This window comes from Corylus avellana, chromosome 6 (assembly GCF_965113065.1).
Source record: "Corylus avellana chromosome 6, dhCorAvel1.hap1.2, whole genome shotgun sequence".
NCBI classification, from domain to species: domain Eukaryota; kingdom Viridiplantae; phylum Streptophyta; class Magnoliopsida; order Fagales; family Betulaceae; genus Corylus; species Corylus avellana.
In genome coordinates this window covers 9,559,473-9,574,861 of record NC_142495.1, presented here as the reverse complement: position 1 = coordinate 9,574,861, position 15,389 = coordinate 9,559,473, and the positions used below count along the sequence as shown (strand labels likewise).

The 15,389-nt window shown below is 37.0% G+C and overlaps 1 protein-coding gene across 1 annotated transcript in view; it reads right to left on the bottom strand.

Annotated features, from left to right (window-relative positions):
- LOC132187415 (midasin-like protein) overlaps positions 1 to 13,858 on the bottom strand; it is a 47,248-nt gene extending 33,390 nt beyond the window's left edge. The window contains exons 1-17 of the mRNA XM_059601716.2: positions 13,721 to 13,858; positions 13,130 to 13,449; positions 12,589 to 12,673; positions 10,731 to 11,008; positions 10,423 to 10,632; positions 10,028 to 10,197; positions 8,212 to 8,321; positions 7,691 to 7,810; positions 4,834 to 4,912; positions 3,309 to 3,428; positions 3,131 to 3,230; positions 2,726 to 2,822; positions 2,503 to 2,637; positions 2,362 to 2,418; positions 2,101 to 2,277; positions 1,876 to 2,001; positions 19 to 1,779 (exon numbers count right to left, since the gene is read on the bottom strand). Coding sequence (XP_059457699.2) covers positions 19 to 1,779; positions 1,876 to 2,001; positions 2,101 to 2,277; positions 2,362 to 2,418; positions 2,503 to 2,637; positions 2,726 to 2,822; positions 3,131 to 3,230; positions 3,309 to 3,428; positions 4,834 to 4,912; positions 7,691 to 7,810; positions 8,212 to 8,321; positions 10,028 to 10,197; positions 10,423 to 10,632; positions 10,731 to 11,008; positions 12,589 to 12,673; positions 13,130 to 13,449; positions 13,721 to 13,843 — 4,068 coding nt within the window. The 5' untranslated portion in view covers positions 13,844 to 13,858. The remainder of the gene's footprint in view (positions 1 to 18; positions 1,780 to 1,875; positions 2,002 to 2,100; positions 2,278 to 2,361; positions 2,419 to 2,502; positions 2,638 to 2,725; positions 2,823 to 3,130; positions 3,231 to 3,308; positions 3,429 to 4,833; positions 4,913 to 7,690; positions 7,811 to 8,211; positions 8,322 to 10,027; positions 10,198 to 10,422; positions 10,633 to 10,730; positions 11,009 to 12,588; positions 12,674 to 13,129; positions 13,450 to 13,720) is intronic.
- Positions 13,859 to 15,389: the final 1,531 nt, after the last annotated feature.

The window sequence follows — 15,389 nt, the reverse complement described above, 5'->3', positions numbered from 1 at the left end:
TGCCCATGCACATTATACCTGCTTGTACAAGTCATCTTTGACAAGTTTAACCTTAAGATGTTCCTCCAAAACTTCTTGGACAATACACTTCTCATCCTCATCTCGTAACCTTTCTGCCAGAAGATAGTAACCATCTTTAGCCAAGTCCTCATAGGAACTCCCAAATGTCCGGAAACGATCAGCCCAACGGAACAAATCTCGTGGAGTTATAAACCCATGCTTTCCGGCAAAAATTTTGCTACTCTGCCTGCGCACCTGCAAATCCTTCATGACACCAACCATTTTCTTAGCATAGCTTTCAGGAATTTTACACCTGTTCTCTAATATTGAGCTCAACTCATCTTCTGGGATTTCGTCCACATGGATCTCCACAAAACGGTTGCGAAACGCTCGAGAAAGCATTTTACGCCCACCATAGAAAGTAGGTGGATTTTGAGTGGCAAAAAGCATGAAATCAGGATGTGCTTGTATAGTTTCCTGCAGTTCAGGCACAAAAAGCTCTCTGTTGTCATCTAGCAATCTGTTCAATGCTTCTAGCACATCAGTTGGGGCCAAGTTAAGCTCATCCAAAACTATCCAATAACCATGACGTACAGCCTTAACCAACACACCTTCATGAAATACAAGCTTTCCACTAGCATCGGTTATGTAGGTACCTAAATATTCTTGTAAATCAGTGTGTTCATGGTTATTGATCCGTACAAATTCGTGACCAGTTACTGCAGCAAGATACTGAACAAGGCTAGTTTTCCCACTAGACGTGGGTCCCTGTAGGAGAACAGGATACCTGCTAATCAAAATAGCACGTGCCAAGTTTCTAAGATGCTCCCTAACACTTTTAGTTAAAACATAGTTCTCCAGAAAATCATCAGACTTGGAGTTCTCTTTAAAGGTTAAGTAACCATCAAAAGGTACATGTGAAGGCATATTTCCCCCCAACAAATATGACAAGATCATTTGATTCATTATCTTAGCACTGGGTCTGTCCAACAGAGTGAGAAAAAACATACAGAACCCATCATGTATTGCTTTTTGAAATCCGAACTTCCTTTCGGCTTTCCTTGTATATTCTAATGCTCGGTAGAGAGACCTTAAACTGTATTGTGGTTTCTGATTAGCCCCATCTTGCAACCTCTCTTCTGAGTCCTTTTTGGCTGCTTTATAAAAGCGTACAATTTTATTCACTAATTCTCGACTACTTTTGCTGTCATTCATAAACTGATTAATAAATATGGTCAGATCTTCATCATCCAACACATCATCAACAAAGTATTCTGTAAATCTACTCCTCAAAGTGAAGGGCAAATCCCGCTTCCCAGCATCAGTTGCAGGATTCATACAAGCAAATATACGAAAATTAGGATGTCGCTGTATATAATTAACATCCCCTCTTTCAGCTAAACAGAGTGACCCACTCTCTCCTTCAAGAACACCAATAACTCTCTGCAAAGTCTCTGGTGGTGCCAAATTCACCTCATCAAGCAAAATCCACTCACCATTTCTAAGTGCAGTTACAAAAACTCCTTCTACAAATGAAAATATCATGCCAGATGAAGCACCAATTTGCCCACGGGCAGTTTCAAGCTTGAAAGAAAAGTTTTCCCAAGCTTTGAGCCTTTCTTCATCCAAAGGTTTCTTGCGCTTTCTTCCAGACCCAGATCTTTCCTCTTGAACCAACTTTTGGAAAGAATCAACACCTTTTTGAAACCCAGATAGTAACATATTCCAATTCTTACCACCAAGGTGCATTTGTAAACGGGCAAGAAAGTCAACATTGACCTGAAGATAAGAGCATATAAAAGCATAAGTTATCTCCAGAGAATGTATAACACAGGACAAGCAAGCATTGGAAATTTTTTTTAAAATAAAGAAAACCTTCATGGAGAATGTCTTGGAGAAAAGATCCTCAAACTCCTTATAAAGGGGAAAGCATATGAACTGTGCATCCATAGGCTTAAATCCCCCTAATAAGTCAGCAACATCACTTTGCTGACTTAAGTTCTGCAACAAAAAATCAAATTGATACAGTCAATATTGCTTGTAAGAGGTACCATGCATACAATAATTCATCTAGAGAGAAAGAGGACTCAGTAAATATACCAAAACAGTAAGTTTCTGACCAAGCTTCATGGCCAGATACTGCACAAGTGTAGTCTTTCCTGTACCAGTTTCACCAACCAAGAGAACAGGCTCCTTACACTTGACTGAGGAAGCTATTCTCTCAAGCACATGCAGAGAACTACGAATCTCAGCAAAAGGTTTCTTTTGGTCGTGTAACTGCAAAATTGACATGAAAATATTAATACACTAGCTAAGGTCAAAGAAGAAAATAAAGAAAAATGACAAATGTCTCCCACTGACAACTCTATGAGTGCGTTGAAGATAAACTCGGCCAACTCTTAAATCTGTTTGCAAATCCTGCAGTTCATTTCCGACAATGAGATACTGAAAATGCCAACTAATCAAATATAAAATTTTATCACAATCAATCACAAAAATAACCTGAATCATAGGTTTATTATGAGGATATAACGTCTCTGCTTCTGAAGTTGGCACCGCCCACAGCTTTGCAATGTCTTTCATGATTATCAACCGATTTTCAGCTGAAGTTGAAAAGGCCGCAAATATATCAACAGCCTGGGAACACAGACAATGCTTCAGTTATCAAATAGACAGGGAAAGCAAATGAGAGAGAGAAACTTTATCGCCTGAAGAAGAAGAATACCTCTTGATAAATGCAATGACACTCGTAAGCTGACAAACCATCTCCACAGAAGCTAAAGCCTAAACCTGAGATTCGCTTGCACCATTTAAGAAGATCCCTGCCAAAAGAACAAAATGATACAATTTTTTTTTTTTTTTTTTTTTGATAGGTAATCAAGTGCATAATATAAAAACCGTAAGGCGCTCCTAAGTACACTGGGAGTATACGCAAGGACACCAAACACAAGAAAAAAGCAAGACAAACAAAGGAAAACCCAATGCCCACAAGCAACCCAACAACCCAAAAAGAAACCCACAAACCAAAAGCCCACAAGCTCGAAACCCACACGAAGCATAACAAAATGATACAATTATTATATCCAACAGAGGTTAACATAACAATAGCAACCGTAACAGCTATGGTTACCTTAACGAGAACCTGCTCAGATAACTAGGAGAAGCAGAATTTCTGGATTGAAATCCCGCCAGTTGGTGTACAGGAGAAGAGTTAACCCTTTCAAAGGTTTCTGCCAGAGAAATCGGTCAATATATAGGTAAGAGATCAAGCTATGTGAAGCTATTAATTAACAACATATATTACCCACCTATGAGTTTCTCACAAATTGGCTCTAAATTCGGATACCAAGCTTTTATTATATTTTGCAAGTCTTCATTATTTGGAGGCACAATCATCACTTTCCTCCAAAAAACACCAATTTTTCCACCTGAAACCAAAGAAAGGCATTCTCTAACAGATATGAACTGCACTGGTTTTAAGCAATATAAGAGCTATTAATAATCTACACAGTAGGCACTATAAAAATAAAAATACTATGGAGGACAAAGAAATATCAAGTGACAAGGAAAGGCAATAGGCGGGGCTGGGTGGATTTTTATCCCCATCCCACCCTCACATAGCCATTTCCAACCCCATACTCAAGAGAATGATGTACATTTATCCCTGCCCCACCCCCATGAAGAACCCTTCATCTCCCATCCCCCACTCACATCACCCCATTGACGAACCAAAAGATTAAGTTAGCAAACTGATAGTAATTAAAAATGAACTGAAAAGACCAAGATGAAGCAGTCTATAAAAATAGTAATCCCTGGGAACAATAAAGAGATGAGGGAGGAATGAAAATCACAAATACCAGATCTGTATTTGTAGGAATTCGGTTTTTGATAAAGGAAGAAAAAAATATGAAAATGAACTGACAGGGATCACGAAATAGAGTATGTTGAAGTAATCTTCTGATGTAGGACAAGTTATCCCCCCATATTTAAGTAATGGCTAGGGTTTTCTTATGTCTTTTCTTCTCTTAAATTTAGGGGCCTAGGGCTTTGAGACTATAAATATGTAATACTTTGGAGTATGCCTCCATGTCATTTCTTTTTCTGTTTTTTTTTTTTTTTGGGATAAAGTAAAGCAATTTATTAAAAAGTGCAAGGAGCGCAACCCAAGCACAAAGAGTATACAAGAGAAAGATACCCAAAAAGATTGTAAACAAATAGCACCGCAGTGCTGGCTGTCATATCATTATTCCAATATGAATGTTTGGTTTCCTATGTGTCTTTCTCTTCACGTGATTCACAGAAATCTAGGAAGAAGAAAGTGTTCTTCCCCCTTTCCACCTGCTGCTATGTCATCTTTGCATTAAGAATGGGAGAAAAGTTATGGTGGCAGTTCAATGGCACCAGGTCAAAACATGGCATACAATGAGACATGGGTATGAAAAGTAGAGAAGACAGGCTGCAGAGAAAAATTGAAAAAAGTAATGATCTCTTGTAATAAGCTTATAATAATTAAATAAAACCCAAATGCAGCCCAAATATGTTCCTTAATGGGGTTCTCCTCTCTTTCTAAACCAAGTATCCAGTGGATTTTTGTTCTTCTTTTAGCATGTAAGGGGAACTTTCTTTGTATACATCTTGTATGCTAAGGTTGTGCCCCTTATGCTTATCAATGAAATCAATTATTTATCAGAACAAAAAAGTATCCAGTGGTAAAAGAATCATAAGAATTCAAGTAAAAACCACAAATAATTAACGCAAAATAACACCAAGACAGATAAGGACATTTCCCAAGACATGTACCCAAAGACAAGAATTGCAAATGATGACACAAACCTTCTGTACTGTGCAAAATATCAAATCTGGAAGTTGAAATTGTGGAAAATAGTCGAAAACTTTCTGCTACCCTTATTTCCTGCAAAGAAAATGCTTCAATAAATGAATTCAATTAAACTAAAAGCAGAGTAGATGACAATTTATGTAGTACAAGATTTCATCTAACCACCACTTCAGCAATGGAGTTTTTAAACAAAATAATACCCAAAAATCCCAAATCAGTAAAAATACAACTGAAATCATGAATCAAGAAAAACAAAAAGTTATGAAACAAAACACAGTAGTAAAAAAGTAACAAATTGATTGTTCAAGCAGACAGCGCTCTCCAAAGCCTACCTTTCTCTTCTTCGCGGATGTCCCCCCCCCCCCCCCCCCCAACCAAAGCGCTTGGCGGTAGGGGAATGCTTTTTTATTCAAAATCTCAAGTTCTATCCACTACAAACTTCAATAATTTGAGTGACTTACTGCAAGCTTCATTTTATTTTATCCAGATAAAGAATTTCACTATGTGATGATATATGAATCTTGTGTCCATGGGTGATAAAGGGGGTGTTTGGCAACAGGCTGGAGTCAGCCTAGACACTGTACACTCTCGATAATAGTGCTTTGTCAACACAACTCATCAGTCTCCCATTTATGAAATTACACTCTTGTCCTTCATTTTATTCCCCTTTTTTTTTTCCAGCGCACGAAGGCTGCCTAACCTCTGTTTTCTTTCCTTTTTTTCCCAGGCAAGAACTCTGCCACCAGCCTTCGTTTTCATCCCCTTTTTCCCAGCGCACGAACTCTTCTCCCTCACACAATCTCCCCTGCGAGCCCATCACACAATCTCCCCTGCGAGCCCATCACACTTTCACCCCCAAATCATCCAACCATCAATTATTAATTCACACTTCGCCTCTTTAATTTTTTTTTTTTTGGGGAGGGGGGTGTCCCCCAGCTCCACTACCACCGACACCACCAGAATCAAACAATTTTTTTTTTGATAAGTACCAGACTCAAACAATAACCCCAAATGTTTACCCTTTCATGAAAAATCCATCCCAGAAAGCCAAATTTTCCTTATAATTTCACTTGCACGAGAAGTGAAATTTGATGAAGGCCACAAAGGGAAAATGGGAAAATGGTGGCCGGTCTCTTGTAGAGACTGTTCAATTCCTTTCTTTCTCTAATTTTTTTTCATTTTTTCTATCTAACCAAACAAGGCAAAATCTATATGCAGTACACAAGCCAAAAATCTATATGCAGTACCTTCGATCGTGATCTTGTGCGTGGGGGACGTTGAAGGATGGAGCGCAGGGGGTTGGGGGGGGAGGACACCTGTTCGGTGCTCTGGGGATTTTCAAGGGAAAAAAATCAAAAAGTGAAGGATGGAGCAGGGGGAGGACGCCTGGTTCTGTGCTTTCACTGCTTTGGGGATTTTCAAGGAAAAAAAAATCAAGAAGTGAAGGATGGAGCACAGGGGGGATGCTGGTTGTGTGCTTTGGAGATTTTCAAGGAAAAAAATTCAGGAAGTGAAGGATGGAGCGCAGGGGGGCAATATGGTCAAAAGTGTGTGAAATTTTGAGGTTGAAAGTTCAAAGTTTATGGTCAACCAATCAAATAGTAAACAATATCTAGGACAAGGCTGTTGCCAAACGAAGCCAAAATCTAAATTCTAACCTTGCATCTTTTAAGGAGTGGATTTGAGACAGCAAGAAAATACATTAGCTATGCAGTAAGTGATCCCATAAATTATGTAAATAAGCCAAAAACTCTTGCAAGAATTAGAAATAAATAAATGAATGAATAAGATGATGTGGAGTGTTAATAAATAAGAAAAAATGAAGTGTGACTGGCTGAAGTATACATGAGAATTAAGACTCTGCATACCTATTAACTACCTTGACTGCCAACTGACAACCTCTATCTTATAGCTATTAGTACTTAACCCTCTACAGCACCTTCATTTTTTTTTTTTTGATAAGTAATAAGTATATTATCAAAATGCGTAGAGGGGTGCAACCCATGTATACAAGAGATATATAGGGAAGCCCCTATTGATTAGAAAAAGATTTACAGAGCTCTAAGAAATCATAAAAGGTGGACTCATGCGAGTTCGACCAAGTCCCGCTCCAAGAGAACAAAGTATGTAACGCCAACTTCCTCAACTCAATCATGCCACTCTCATTATCCTCTAGGCTGCGTACATTTCATTCTCGCCATAAACACCACATCACACATAATGGGACTAGCCTCCACATACGCAAAGCATGCCTATTACCCAATTGACCCCTCCAACTTTCCAAGATATCACTCACCTTTCGCGGCATAGCCCAACTCACTCCAAAGAGTTGAAATAATACATTTCATACCTCATTTGCAACCTCATAATGTAGGAGTAGATGGTCAATGGACTCTCCACAATATTTACACATATAACACCACTCCATTACCATAACATTCCTCTTTCGTAAGTTGTCCAAGGTGAGGATTTTTCCTACCGTCGCCGTCCACACAAAGAAAGCCACTCTTGAGGAAGCCTTCACCTTCCAAATACTCTTCCACAGAGCAAACGTCTATGCCTTCAACTTAATTTACTTATTGGAAAGAATTCAGCACGCAATTATGCAGACATACTCAACAAGGAAAACACAAGTTGTAGTAAAAATAATCAAGCATAAACAGCACCTAATAAACAATGACTATTACCAACCATATCAGATTAAGAGCTTAGTGGCATAAATATTGTGACAAAAACACTAAGTTTGGTTCAATCACATTGTGCATATTGGTGGGGGTTACAATGTCAACATAAGCAGAGAAGTGCTACATGTTATCTTTTCAAGCGACTTTAACACTAAGTACAAATAATTACCTCCCCATGTCCATTTGAAAATGAGCTTGCACCTTCCAGTAAAGATAATAAGATGGATTGCACATCAGATGGTGCTTTGTCAAAATCTTCAAATACAACCCAAAACCCATTCTGAACAGCCTGCAGAAAAGAAAAACTGATGTTATTACAAAACCATACATAAAGATGCTAATAGTCAAAGTAGTATAGAAATACTCCCTTCACCCCATATTGTTGGTCATCTATTCTATATTGAGATGTCAACAAATATCGTCCATTTTAAAGTGTCAATAAATACAATTTCAATAACGTACCATACCCTTTGTTTCATTTGCAATGTAAATGTCCCATTTTCATTTCTTTTATTTGAGTTAAAGTTCAAGGTAATTTTGGAAACTCGCATACTTTGTTTGGAAAACAATCTATTGAATGATTTCTCCTTAATAAGTTTGATATTCTAAAAGTACAATATATGACGGAGGGAGTATATCACTCTTTGTACTATATATATGTATGCATGAATTATCCAGAAGAAAACAAACCTGGGTAAGTGATCCAGGCTGCCATCTAAATTCACCAGGTCGCTCTGAACAAACATAACTTCCCAATAACGTTTTACCATCAATTTGATCATCCATATGAATAAACAGAACTGTGGAACAGAGAGAGAAAGAGATTTTTTTAATAAGCAATAAAGTAAAAATTAAAAACAACAAAAGAGGTTTGGCATCAACAATACAATACAAACATTTGGCATCATCAACATGTTTTTTTGAGCATGTACTTGAATTTTCACAATACAATATGCAATTTCCGTCATTTCATATTATCAAAGTGAACTCAATTAAATTTTTTTTTTTTTTTAATTAAGTTGAACTCAATTATAAATTTAACAGCCATGTTCTTTCTACCTGAGATATGTGTGTGTGTGTAAATTTAACAGTCACGTTCTTTCTAGCTGTGTGTGTAGCTCTGTGTGTGTGTGTGTGTGTAAATTAACAGTCACGTTCTTTCTAGTTGTATGTGTAGCTGTGTGTGTGTGTGTAAATTAACAGTCACGTTATTTCTAGCTCTGTGTGTGTGGAGCTCACAACCCACCAATGTGGAGCTCTTTTTTTAACAACCCCTCTCACATTCTGACACTAAAGAAACAGAAGAAATCTAGTAAAGCCAAACAGGCTCAACAAACCCAGCTGAACTGAGACATAAACAAACGGACCAACCACATGGAGTCTACCGACAAAATACCAGACTTCAATACCAAAGTAGAGCATCTAACCCAAATTGTAAGCTAATAGGCATGAGGCAGAACTTGTACATACATAAACAACTATTAACCAAGCCCACCCAGCCAATGTGAGAATTTCTTTAACAATTAGCCAAATCTACATTCATTGGAACCATGAGCAACATAAAACAGCAAACTAATTGATAAAATAAATAAATGAATATGCGTAATTAAACAAAGGAAAAATTACTTAATTGGTCCCTTGGGTTTACAATTGTACCGAACTTATCCCCAGGGAATCAAAAGTATCTTAAACATCCATGAGGTAAGACATTTATCCAAAGTGGTCCCTGCCATCCACAATTTGACACAAACCATGAGGTAAGACATTTATCCAAAGTGGTCACTGCCATCCGCCATTTGACATAAACCATTAGAGCTTTTGATCTCATTCGGTTCCTGAACGAGATGCACGCGTGGATCCATGTCACAACCATTCACCAATTAACATGTTGTATAACCAATGGCTCAATCTATAGTAAAACTACAGTTTTATTTTCAAATTTAAAAAATAAATAAAAATAAAAACAAAAAACAAAAACAAAAACAAAATTAAAGAAAAGGGGCCGCCCCTCACTTGGTAACGCCCGAGGCATGGTTGACCATCCCTCACCTAGTGTTGCCCCTCATATGGTGAGAGGCAAACCCTCTTTTTAATAAATAAATTATAATAGGTAGAATCACCAGCCATGCCACACGTCAATCGACAATTGGTTGTGGTGTGGATCCACGTGTACATCTAATGATTTCTATCAAATAAATGAAGGTAAGAACTATTGTAGACAGGTAACTTACCCCAAAGATCTTTAAGATACTTTTGAAACCACCCCCCCCCCCCCCCCCCCCCCACGGCCCAAAGGACTAAATAAGTAATTTTTCCTAAAACAAATTCAAAAGGTGAAAAAAGAAGTCCAATTGAACAAATTGGTTGCAAGTACAAATTGACTTGCAAAAAAAAAATTTCTAATTTACCAAACCACTACTGGAAACTTGGGAAGGGTTTAACCAAAAGGTATATGCAGGAGGTGTTCCATTAAACTGAAGAAGGGATAGGCAAAGAAAAGAAATACCTTGATTCCCACTATCAATGGCCAACTTGTTAATAAGAGCAGATTTTCCAGCACCAGCAGGACCATATAGAAGAACAGGCCACTTTTGACTTACTGCCAACACGACCATCTCAAAACTTTTCCTCACAGCTGACGTTAAAACAAACAAATTTCCAACTGATTTATCATCCCTGAAGACCACAAAAAAAAAAAAAAAAAAATATTGATTATAAATATGAAAGCCAAAAGAATCTTGGTGAAGTAGGTGGAAACACTTCCTAGGATGTTTTAGGTTGAAGCAATAACACATCACCCAAATTTATACTCAAGAAAAATCAGAAACATCAATGTGAAGTGCAAAAAAATGCCAGGAATTTTTTGTAACAGACTGTTTCCTTTTATATGATAAATCCTACCATGTAGCAAGCCTTTTACTCCGAGTTGGCGGCTCAGTCTCACGAAACTGTGAAGAGGAAATTTCCAGAGCTAAAAGGCCAGAAGATTTGAGACAAGTCTCTTGATTGAAATCAATACTTGTACTGGGAAAACTCAACTTATATTGTTCAGATGAATCGATAAACCAGCCAGCCTTCTCCAGTGATGTATCTTGACAGAACTTCTCCCAGCTAAAAATAGAAAAAGCAAGATGAATATTTATGACTACAAATTGTCTAAATTTTAATTTAAGAACAGCAATTTTCTCAGAGGAGTAAACAAAACCAACCGCAAAAAACATGTAAATGCTTCTTCAGTCTCCATACTAAAGTCTGTAGTTGGTCTGCAGCTTGTTTTGAGAACAACTGACAAAATCTGTATCCCACACCATCTAATGTCTGCAATAACAATATCTGCATATCCACCACTGTTGCTAAGGTCAAGATTGGCAGATTGCTTTACAAGGTCCAAGAAACAGGACCAGTCCCAAAGTTTAGAAAATAATTCTGAGTCCACTAGCAGGAGGCGGTAAGATGTCTGAGCAGCACGTAGTAAACGAGTTCCAACCTGATCAAACAAAATCAAATCTACATACAGTTAAAATAATAAAAATAAAAAATTATATATATATATATATATATATATATATGACCATGAAATTTATAACGAGAGAATCCAAGAAAACAACGGCATATGCCGCGCAAAATATGGGGAAAAAAACTTAAGAAAACAATTTATGAATCTTCTTAATACCATTTAGGAGCTAATAGTCCCACCATACGACGCATAAGCTGATGTTTAATGAGAAAAGACAACAAACAAAAGCATGACAGAGAAGTGAATTATTCCAGATGGTCAGAAAATGGGTAATATGCCATGGACTGACTCGCGTGAAAAAGGATACGGTCTTAAAAGCATCAACTCCCAAAGATACGTTTCCTTGGTTTTGGATAGGCAAAAAGGTTATTTGAAAACCCACCAAAGGGATACAAACCATGAACACAGGAAGTATAGAATAGTGCACCAGCCAAAAAGAAACCAACTAAAAAAAATCTGGCACAAAGACATGCCAATCATAATATCACTCACACACACAAACACACCCAGATATGCATGTTTGCTAGTATGTTTACTCAAGTAAGAACCATAGACATCAACAAATCTAGCACCGGCCACAAACACCACACATATCTATAACACCCCCCCCCCCCCCCCCCCCCCCCCAACCCCCAAATACACAACCCAGATATGTATGTTTGCTGGTATGTTTACTCAAATAAGAACCATATACATCAACAAATCTAGCACCACTCACACACACCACACATATGTATATTTGAGTTTTTTGCTCAAATGAGAACTATTGATCTCAAACAATTATAACTATTTATAAGTTTATTTGTCAATGTTGATTGACAAAAAAATGCAATATATCCTCTATTTTGACTAAACAGAGTGGAAACAACAAACATGACTCTCAGACATGGACTAACCCATCCCTGCCCCCTCCTCCCCCCTCCCAAACAAAAAATAAAAAGAAGCAAGAGCCTAAAAAGGTTAACATAGGGCCAGGACTATTTCTCGTTATTGTCCTAATTGCAAGTCAAAGGAGGGGCACTACCAGTAATGTATAGATTTATGAGGTTCCTTACCCAAAAAAAGAAAAAAAAAATGGTAACAAGAACAGTAAGACGAAAGGAGGTGAAATGAAATGGCAAAGAATTAGCAAATCAATATGCTAACATTACTACGTCAAGACTTGAGAACAAGGTATAATCCACAACATTACAAGCCAATATGTACTCATCCTAGGATTTGATCACTATAAAAAATGTAATCCAAGTGGGGGAAGATAAATTCTTCCCCGCTGCTCCCTCATTGCCTAACAGGAAATCCATTCATGTAATTTGACCTAAAAAAATACATGCACCATCAATTCAAAGAAAGATATACAAGATTGGAATCACAAAACTATCCTACATGAAGCTCATAAGAGATGGCATGAATACTGATGCATATATAGTCCCGACCCCTTCCTCACCCAAATTATTTCACATGCATGTTTGATTCACAGAGTGACAGAGATTCTGAAAAGACTATCAACAGTGGTTCCTCTAAGAAAGTCCAATTAGAAAGCATTCACATACCTTACCACGGAGGTCATAAATTTTTCCTTCCATCGAAATGCGTTCAAAAGGAGATGGAGCAAATTTGAAATAATTTAATATAGGCCTGCACCAAATAATCAACACATATCTTAAGCATATATACATGACAATTAAACTTGTCTAGCTAAGTTCCAATAAGAAACCTAGTGGCACATTCAATAGTATTCAGAAATCAAGGGAGGACATTGATATAAATGCGTCCAAAGGAAACATCAAACTCACAGGAAATGGTGCCTCTTAATGCATTCACAACGCATGATCAACATTATCACACACATAACATGAACTCTACAATATAAATACACTGCCAATCCCATATTCCATGCAAAATTTTGCTTCTCCAAACACTAGGATCCACTAAGATACTTAGCCATAAAGGGAAAAAAAAAAAATCATTATAAGTCCAATGGTGAAAGAATGACATAAACAAGGAGAAAACAAGCCACTTACTAATAATAGTATTGGAAATCAATGATAACATAAACCAAAGGTAGAACCTCGTGTGAGCACATCAGCTTACCTCAATAAAAAAGGAGCCAAATCAAGGGCGCGGCATGCTGCCAAACAAGCAAGCTCATGAAGATCCAGACCCCTCCCACCTCGATTGTAGAGCTCAATTACACTGGCAACATCATTCAAAAAATTTCTTTCTTCAGCCTCCGCTAATGTATCATCCGAATTGGATCTTAAATTGGGTACAATCCGAAGCAAGGCCACCGCTTTGTCAACTATCTTTCGGGCTATAGGCCGAAAACACCCCATCAAAGGAATAGTATAGTTTGGGTGCAGAAATACCTCTGCCAGCACATTCACCACCTCCTCTTCTGTCAACATATGTTCCTGCGCAAACCCAAACCCAAATATTTAAATTTTGTGAGGGAAAAAACTTGAAGCTGATATATTCAATCTGTTGCCTATTGGTTGCTCTGAAACTAAATTTACTCTTCCCTACAACTAAACTTAGTCATATACCAATTTTTGCCCAAGCCAATCCGAACCTTTCATCATCTTTATCTTCCTTTCCAAACACCACTTTAGAACCCAACATGAACAGAAGCAAAGTTTTGCAAGTGTAATTCAAATTTTCTCAGAAACCAAACAAAGGGAATACCTTTTTAGCGAGTGCATCGAACTGTGGAAAAGATAGAAGCTTTGGGCAACGAGCAAGAAACCTTTCTAGTGCAAATTTAACACTAAAACTCCCATCCATGGTCATCTCTTCTGTGGCTAGCATATAAGTTGTATAAGAATCAGGAAACGACGGCAATAGTGCACTACTCGTTGAATATATATATATAAATATATAGTATAGATATTCGATTGTTGTAAAGATAGGTATTAATGGCAAATTTACAACCCAAAAGCCATTAAAGCCTCTTCGTCTGGTTCTGTGGCAGACGAGAATGAGATGTATGGTTTTCAGGGGTTTCCCTAGGGTTTTAGGGGTTTAGGGGATCCGGCTTCTATGCTGTGAAATAAAGTACCGTATATCTGCTGTGAAGCTATGGATGGTGGAGATTGAATGGTAGAAATTTTAAAACAAAATTCACCGGGTCTCGGGTTTGCGGGGCGGGTCGGACTATGTCTTTCTTGATTTTCTCATGCTTTTCTTAGACGAGTCACGAGAGAATGATTTAGATACACACGAACACACGAACGCTAAGTAATGATACAATGCACGCCAGGCACAAAATTTTTTTTTATTATTATTTTATTATTTAAAAATAATAATAATAATTTTGCACTGGCGTGCGTGGGCACGCCACGTGCATTGTATCATTACTCCACGAACGCTTATTTTCAGTTAGAATTCTCTTTTATATTGTTTCGAGAAACTCTCTTGGGAGTGGTTTCAGTCACCTCTTTGGCTCATTGGGTTGGCTTGGCCGTAATCACCCCCTAATGGCCAAGGGGATGGCTACAGTTACCCCAAATTTTTTTTTTCTTTTTTTTTGAAAATATATAATTTTTTAATTTAAAAAAAAAATATTTTTTTCAAAAAATTAATTATATAACACGTGTCAATTTTTTATTGGTGCTGACGTGGCGTTTCGTTTAATTTTGGACATAATTTTAATGGAGATACCATCTCCGTCTTTATAAAAACTACATATACCTCTTGTAATAACAATGAAACTCTAGAGAGAAAAAATAATAATAATAATAATAATAAAGAGTTTAAACCCCAGAGGGCAATAAGATATTTAATCCTAATATTTAATAGTTGATTGTTATTTTTTTATTTTTTTATTTTTTGAACAGTTGATTGTTATGAATAGACATTATAAAAAACAATACCCCGACAAAGCAACTTACCCCAAGTAAGGTTCCGGAGGTGGAGTTAATATGCTTAAACCCATTTTGACATTTAATTTAAATGCAAAAATATATATTTTTTAATTCACCTTAATTTATGAATTTATATAAAAATATAATCTAATTTAGATGAATTACGCGGATCACCCATAAGTTAAGTAAATTGACCTAATATTTACCCATTTATTATTACACGTGTTAATTCAGGTCAATCGAAATCGACCCGAACCCGAATATACAAAAGTAACAAAGCCTTAATTACTAAATTTTTCAACCTTATTATTAGGGTTAAACGTATAATTGAGACATGTGGTTTCATTCCTTTAAAAGAAAAAGAAAAAGAAAAAAAAAAAAAAAAAAAAAACAAAACAAAACAAAATTGTATGTGATCCTATACTTTTTAAGTTTATTATTTGGGAAAAATTCACTTTACTTCCCTAAAGTTTCAAGGGTTTTTCAATTTA